Below are 7,530 nucleotides of genomic sequence, written 5' to 3' on the forward strand. Positions count from 1 at the left end.
TGATTTGGGGGGTCCCGGGGCTGGTTTTGAGGGTCCCGGGGCTGTTTTGGGGGTCCCGGGTCTGATTTGGGGGGTCCCGGGGCTGGTTTTGAGGGTCCCGGGGCTGTTTTTGGGGGTCCCAGGGCTGGTTTTGGGGGTCCCGGGGCTGTTTTGGGGATCCCGGGGCTGGTTTTGAGGGTCCTGGGGCTGGTTTTGGGGTTCCCGGGGCTGTTTTGGGGGTCCCTGGGCTGTTTTGGGGGTCCCAGGGCTGGTTTTGGGGTTCCCGGGGCTGTTTTGGGGGTCCCGGGGCTGTTTTGGGGGTCCTGGGGCTGTTTTTGGGGGTCCCAGGATGGTTTTGGGGGTCCCGGGGCTGTTTTGGGGATCCCGGGGCTGGTTTTGAGGGTCCTGGGGCTGGTTTTGGGGTTCCCGGGGCTGTTTTGGGGGTCCCTGGGCTGTTTTGGGGGTCCCAGGGCTGGTTTTGGGGTTCCCGGGGCTGTTTTGGGGGTCCCGGGGCTGTTTTGGGGGTCCTGGGGCTGTTTTTGGGGGTCCCAGGATGGTTTTGGGGGTCCCTGGGCTGTTTTGGGGGGTCCCGGGGCTGTTTTTGGGGGTCCCGGGGCTGTTTTTGGGGTTCCCGGGGCTGTTTTGGGGGGTCCCGGGGCTGTTTTTTGGGGTTCCCGGGGATGCTTTGGGGGTCCCGGGGATGTTTTGGGGGTCCCGGGGCTGTTTTGGGGGTCCCGGGGCTGTTTTTTGGGGGTCCCGGGTCTGATTTGGGGGGTCCCGGGGCTGTTTTTTGGGGTTCCCGGGGCTGTTTTGGGGGTCCCGGGGCTGTTTTGGAGATCCCGGGGCTGTTTTTGGGGGTCCCGGGTCTGTTTTGGGGGGTCCCTGGGCTGTTTTGAGGGTCCCGGGGCTGTTTTTGGGGGTCCCGGGGCTGTTTTTTGGGGTTCCCGGGGCTGTTTTGGGGGGTCCCGGGGCTGTTTTGGTGGTCCCGGGTCTGATTTGGGGGGTCCCTGGGCTGTTTTTGGGGTTCCCGGGGCTGTTTTGGGGGGTCTCGGGGCTGGTTTTGAGGGTCCCGGGTCTGATTTGGGGGGTCCCGGGGCTGTTTTTGGGGGTCCCGGGGCTGTTTTGGGGGTCCCGGGTCTGATTTGGGGGGTCCCGGGGCTGGTTTTGAGGGTCCTGGGGCTGGTTTTGAGGGTCCCGGGGCTGTTTTGGGGGTCCCGGGTCTGATTTGGGGGGTCCCGGGGCTGTTTTTGGGGGTCCCGGGGCTGTTTTTGGGGGGTCCCGGGGCTGGTTTTGGGGGGTCCCGGGTCTGATTTGGGGGGTCCCGGGGCTGTTTTTGGGGTTCCCGGGGCTGTTTTTGGGGTTCCCGGGGCTGTTTTGGGGATCCCGGGGCTGTTTTTTGGGGTTCCCGGGGCTGTTTTGGGGGTCCCTGGGCTGTTTTGGGGGGTCCCGGGGCTGTTTTGGGGGTCCCGGGGCTGTTTTGGGGGGTCCCGGGGCTGTTTTGGGGGTCCCTGGGCTGTTTTGGGGGTCCCCACCTTCCAGGTGCGGGTGTTGTGCCGGAAGAAGCCGAACCTGCGGCTGAACCAGTGGTAAATCTCCGCCAGGGGGCGCTGCCGCTGCGGGGACTCCAGGATGGCCTGGGGGGGGCGGGGGACATCAGGGACATGGGGGACTTTGGGGACACTTGGGGACATTGAGGGACTTTGGGGACATTGGGGATATTGAGGGACTTGGGGACATTTGGGACATTGGGGATATTGGGGATATTGAGGACATTGGGGGACTTGGGGACATTGAGGACATTGGGGATATTGGGGACATTGAGGACATTGGGGGACTTGGGGACACTGGGGACATTGGGGGACATTGGGGGACATTGGGGACATTGAGGGACTTGGGGATGTGGGGTGACATCAGGGACATGGGGGACTTTGGGGACACTTGGGGACATTGAGGGACATTGAGGGACTTTGGGGACATTGGGGGACTTGGGGACATTGAGGGACATTGAGTGACTTGGGGACATTGAGGGACTTGGGGACATTGGGGACACTGAGGGACTTTGGGGACATTAGGGACTTGGGGACATGCGGGGACATTGGGGGACTTGGGGACGTGGGGTGACATCAGGGACATGGGAGACTTTGGGGACATGAGGGAGTTTCGGAACATTGGGGACATTGAAGGACTTGGGGACATTGAGGGACTTGGGGACTTTGGGGACATTGAAGGACTTGGGGACATTGAGGGACTTGGGGACATTGAGGGACATTGAGGGACATTGAGGGACTTGGGGACATTGAGGGACATTGGGGACATTGGGGGACTTGGGGGCTTTGGGGACATTGAGGGACATTGGGGACATTGAGGTACTTGGGGACACTGGGGACACTGGGGCACGAGGTGACCTTGGTGACGTTGCAGGGGCAGCAGCGCGTTGGGGACAAACTTTTGGGGATGACTTTGGGGACAGTTTGGGGGGAGCAGCACATGGGGACACTTTTTGGGGGGGGGGGGGCTCTGGGGACACACGTGGGGTCACCGCAGGTGGCACAGCGGGATTGGGGACATTACGAGGTGACACTGGGGGGGCACAGGGTGGGCTTTGGGGACAGTTTGGGGACGGTTTGGGGACAGTTTGGGGGGGCTCCAGGATGGGGGAATTTGGGGGGGGGCAATTCCTCGAGGGGAGGGCAGGGCTGGGGGAGGATTTGGGGAGGATTTAGGGGGGATTTGGGGGTGTCAGGGGGGGATTTGGGGGTGTCAGGGACACGGGGTTGGATTTGGGGGTGTCAGGGACACGGGGGGGATGTGGGGGTGTCAGGGGGGATTTGGGGGTGTCAGGGATACGGGGGGGATGTGGGGAGGTTTTTAGGGGGGATTTGGGGGTGTCAGGGGGGGATTTGGGGGTGTCAGGGACACGGGGGGGATGTGGGGGTGTCAGGGGGGGATTTGGGGGTGTCAGGGATACGGGGGGGATGTGGGGAGGTTTTTAGGGGGGATTTGGGGGTGTCAGGGGGGGATTTGGGGGTGTCAGGGACACGGGGGGGATGTGGGGAGGTTTTAGGGGGGATTTGGGGGTGTCAGGGACACAGGGTTGGATTTGGGGGTGTCAGGGACACGGGGGGGATGTGGGGGTGTCAGGGGGGGATTTGGGGGTGTCAGGGACACAGGGTTGGATTTGGGGGTGTCAGGGACACGGGGGGGATGTGGGGAGGTTTTTAGGGGGGATTTGGGGGTGTCAGGGACACAGGGTTGGATTTGGGGGTGTCAGGGGGGATTTGGGGGTGTCAGGGACACAGGGTTGGATTTGGGGGTGTCAGGGACACGGGGGGGATGTGGGGAGGTTTTAGGGGGGATTTGGGGGTGTCAGGGACACAGGGTTGGATTTGGGGGTGTCAGGGGGGATTTGGGGGTGTCAGGGACACAGGGTTGGATTTGGGGGTGTCAGGGGGGATTTGGGGGTGTCAGGGACACGGGGGGGATGTGGGGGTGTCAGGGGGGATTTGGGGGTGTCAGGGATACGGGGGGGATGTGTGGAGGTTTTTAGGGGGGATTTGGGGGTGTCAGGGGGGATTTGGGGGTGTCAGGGACACGGGGGGGATGTGGGGGTGTCAGGGGGGGATTTGGGGGTGTCAGGGACACGGGGGGGATGTGGTGAGGTTTTTAGGGGGGATTTGGGGGTGTCAGGGGGGGATTTGGGGGTGTCAGGGACACGGGGGGGATGTGGGGAGGTTTTTAGGGGGGATTTGGGGGTGTCAGGGACACGGGGGGGATGTGGGGAGCCCGGAGGGGTTTTTGGGGTTCAGGGGGGGCACTGACCCAGCGGATGAGCGTGGCGTAGGTGTAGGGGGGCCGCGCCGTGCTGAGCCGGTAATACTCCAATTCTGGGGGGGCCATGGTGGTTTGTGGGGGTCAGCCAGACCCAAAACCCCCCCCGGTTATTTCGGGGGTCACCCCCACACCCCCAAACCCGGCGCTCACCTGGGTAGAGCCCCCCACGCTCCCAGGGGTGCCCTGGGGGCGGCAGCAGCATCTCGGGGTCCCCCTCTGCCTCGGGGGGGGCTGCGGGACCCCAAATCGGGGGGAGCCCAGCCTGGCCCTTCCCGGGGAGCCCCTGGAGAGGGGGGGGGCACACAGGTGAGGGGTGAGGGGACCCCAACACCCCCCCCCCCTTTTGTTTTTTGGGGTGCTTCCCCCCTTACCGTGCTGGGGGGGCCCCTCCGGAGGAGCTGCGCCTGCAGCAGCCCCAGGCGGTGCCGCTCGCGGGCCAGCTGGGGGGGACAGGTTTGGGGGTCACCCGCGGATTTGGGAACACGGGGTCGGTCAGGGTGATGAGTTTGGGGGGACAAGGTGTTGGTCAGGGTGACGAGTTTGAGTTTGGGGGGACACGGGGTCGGTCAGGGTGATGAGTTTGGGGGGACAAGGTGTTGGTCAGGGTGACGAGTTTGAGTTTGGGGGGACACGGGGTTGGTCAGAGGGATGAGTTTGGGGGGGACAGGAGGTTGGTCAGGGTGACGAGTTTGGGGGGACAAGGTGTTGGTTGGGGTGAAGAGTTTGGGGGGACACGGGGTCAGTCAGGGTGATGACTTTGGGGGGACACGGGGTTGGTCTGGGTGATGAGTTTGGGGGGACGCGGGGTTGGTCAGGGTGACGAGTTTGAGTTTGGGGGGGACACGGTTGGTGAGGGTGATGAGTTTGGGGGGACACGGGGTTGGTCAGGGTGACGAGTTTGGGGGAGACGGGGTCGGTCAGGGTGACGAGTTTGGGGGGACACAGGTTTTGGGGGGTGGGTCCCGTATCTGGGGAGGATGGGACTGGCACAGGTTTGGGGGAGGTGGGATTTTGGGGAGGGGGGATTCCCAGGGCATTTTTGGGGGGGTGGGTCAGGGTTTGGGGGCTCTCGGGGGGGATTTTGGGGGGGTGGGTCAGGGTTTTGGGGGAGCTCAGGGGGGATTTTGGGGGCGGGTCAGGGTTTGGGGGGTCTCGGGGGGGATTTTGGGGGGGGCGGGTCAGATTTTGGGGGGACTTTGGGGGGATTTTGGGGGGGCGGGTCAGGGTTAGGGGGTTCAGGGGGGATTTTGGGGGCGGGTCAGGTTTTGGGGGGTCTCGGGGGGGATTTTGGGGGTCCCCTCACCTGCTGCTCCAGCTCCTGGATCCTCTCCAGCTGCCGCAGGCACTGAGCCACCTCCCCCGGCTCACGGCGGGGGGGCCTGGGGGTTGATTTTTGGGGGGTGGGGGGCGTGAGGACGGGGGGCTTTGGGATCCCCCCAAAACCCCCCTCCCCACACAAGCCCCCCACCCACCTGGGGGGCTGCGCAGCGCCGGGGGGCGGCGCGGGGGGCTCGCTGCCGGCGGGGGCTGGGGAGGGGTCTCTATCGCGGCCAGGGGGGTCTTTGGGGCCCCATTCCAAGCCGGGGAGCCCTGGAAGAATTTTGGGGAGGTGGTGTTGGGGTGGGGGGGGGTTCCCAAAAGGGAGACCACCCCCACCACGAGGAGGGGAAGGGCAGATTTTGGGGTGGGGGGGGGTCTCACCGTGCGCTGGGGGCAGCCGAGTTCGCATCACCAACACCCCGGGGTGCTGCACCTGCAGGAGTGGGGGGCACGACCCCCCCTCGGGTGGCACCTGTGGGTTTTGGGGAGGGGGTGGGTGGGGAGGTGACCCCCCCCCACCCTCCCAGCCCCCCAAATTTGGCTCTGCGGCGCACCTGGGTGCAGCGGGGCGCGCTCCCGTCCACTCGTGCCAGCACCGTGGGCCGGTCCTGGGGGCTGCGGGGGGGGCGCCGCTGCCTGGGGAGGGGGGGCAGGGGGGGTGAGACCCCCACCCACCCACGAGGGGCCCCCCCAGCCCCCCCAGAGTGTGACACGCGCGTGTGCCACGCTTGCACACGCGTCCCGCGCCGCTCCTGCGTCACCGCCGGTGCCGGAACACGCGTGGGGTGGGGAACGGCCCCCACCGCCCCCCCCCCAGTTACCCCCTCCCAGTGCCTCCCAGTGCTCCCAGTATGCTCCCAGTCCCTCCCAGTATGCTCCCAGTCCCTCCCAGTAGCTCCCAGTAGCTCCCAGTGCTCCCAGTGTGCTCCCAGTCCCTCCCAGTGTGCTCCCAGTAGCTCCCAGTCCCTCCCAGTAGCTCCCAGTGTGCTCCCAGTGCCTCCCAGTCCCTCCCAGTGTGCTCCCAGTATGCTCCCAGTCCCTCCCAGTAGCTCCCAGTGTGCTCCCAGTCCCTCCCAGTATGCTCCCAGTCCCTCCCAGTGTGCTCCCAGTGCTCCCAGTATGCTCCCAGTGCCTCCCAGTGTGCTCCCAGTCCCTTCCAGTGTGCTCCCAGTCCCTTCCAGTGTGCTCCCAGTGCCTCCCAGTGTGCTCCCAGTATGCTTCCAGTCCCTCCCAGTGTGCTCCCAGTATGCTCCCAGTCCCTCCCAGTGTGCTCCCAGTCCCTCCCAGTGTGCTCCCAGTCCCTCCCAGTATGCTCCCAGTCCCTCCCAATGTGCTCCCAGTCCCTCCCAGTGTGCTCCCAGTGCCTCCCAGTCCCTCCCAGTAGCTCCCAGTATGCTCCCAGTCCCTTGTGCTCCCAGTAGCTCCCAGTGCTCCCAGTGCCTCCCAGTCCCTCCCAGTGTGCTCCCAGTCCCTCCCAGTATGCTTCCAGTGCCTCCCAATCCCTCCCAGTGTGCTCCCAGTGCCTCCCAAAGCCCACCAGCGTGCTCCCAGTGGCTCCCAGTCCTTCCCAGTCCACTCCCAGTGTGCTCCCAGTGCCTCCCAGTCCCTCCCAGTCCACCCCCAGCATGCTCCCAGTGCCTCCCAAAGCCCACCAGCGTGCTCCCAGTCCACTCCCAGTGTGCTTCCAGTGTGCTCCCAGTGCTTCCCAGTTCCTCCCAGTATGCTCCCAGTGCCTCCCAAAGCCCACCAGCATGCTCCCAGTGCCTCCCAGTGGCTCCCAGTCCCTCCCAGTGGCTCCCAGTCCCTCCCAGTGGCTCCCAGTGCCCCCAGCTCACGGGTCCCGGGCGCCTGCCATGGCTCTGGGCGACACCGGGCGCTTCCACCTCCCATTTATAGACGGGAAACCACAGCCCTGAGTCACGGCGGGGGCGGGGGGCCGGGATGGGCCCCCCAGACCCAAACAGGTGCCCCGAGACAGCCGGGGCACACACCCCAAAATGCAGAGAAATGCCCCAAAACCACCAGAGAAACTCCCTGGAATGTGCGGGACGAACGGGAAGAAATGGCGCAAATTGAGAGGCCAGAGACGCCCCAAAGCCATCACGGCAAAAAACCCCAAAAGGCAGGGAAATGACCCTAAAAAACCAGACAGAAACACCCCAAATTGACCAGAGATGCTGGGAAGTGTCTCGAAAGAGCAGGGCAGAGACACCTCAAAACAACCAGGGAGAAACTCCTCAAAACCCGCAAAAAATGCCCCGAAACGGCGACAGCCTCAGCTGGGCAGAGACACCCCAAAATGCAGAGAAATGGCCCCAAATGATGAGGCACAAACACCCCAAACCAGCCCTAAAATGCCAAGAAATGCCCCAAAACGATGGAGCAGAAACGCCTCAAATG

At 64.6% G+C, this 7,530-nt stretch overlaps 1 protein-coding gene across 1 annotated transcript in view; it reads right to left on the reverse strand.

Annotated features, from left to right (window-relative positions):
* The window catches only part of FOXP3 (forkhead box P3), a 7,926-nt gene extending 941 nt beyond the window's left edge, over positions 1–6,985 (reverse strand). The window contains exons 1-9 of the mRNA XM_077789755.1: positions 6,966–6,985; positions 5,685–5,766; positions 5,512–5,602; positions 5,283–5,400; positions 5,114–5,189; positions 4,182–4,250; positions 3,961–4,093; positions 3,799–3,863; positions 1,512–1,613 (exon numbers count right to left, since the gene is read on the reverse strand). Coding sequence (XP_077645881.1) covers positions 1,512–1,613; positions 3,799–3,863; positions 3,961–4,093; positions 4,182–4,250; positions 5,114–5,189; positions 5,283–5,400; positions 5,512–5,602; positions 5,685–5,766; positions 6,966–6,985 — 756 coding nt within the window. The remainder of the gene's footprint in view (positions 1–1,511; positions 1,614–3,798; positions 3,864–3,960; positions 4,094–4,181; positions 4,251–5,113; positions 5,190–5,282; positions 5,401–5,511; positions 5,603–5,684; positions 5,767–6,965) is intronic.
* Positions 6,986–7,530: the final 545 nt, after the last annotated feature.

This window comes from Lonchura striata, chromosome 36 (genome assembly GCF_046129695.1).
Source record: "Lonchura striata isolate bLonStr1 chromosome 36, bLonStr1.mat, whole genome shotgun sequence".
Lineage (NCBI taxonomy): Eukaryota > Metazoa > Chordata > Aves > Passeriformes > Estrildidae > Lonchura > Lonchura striata.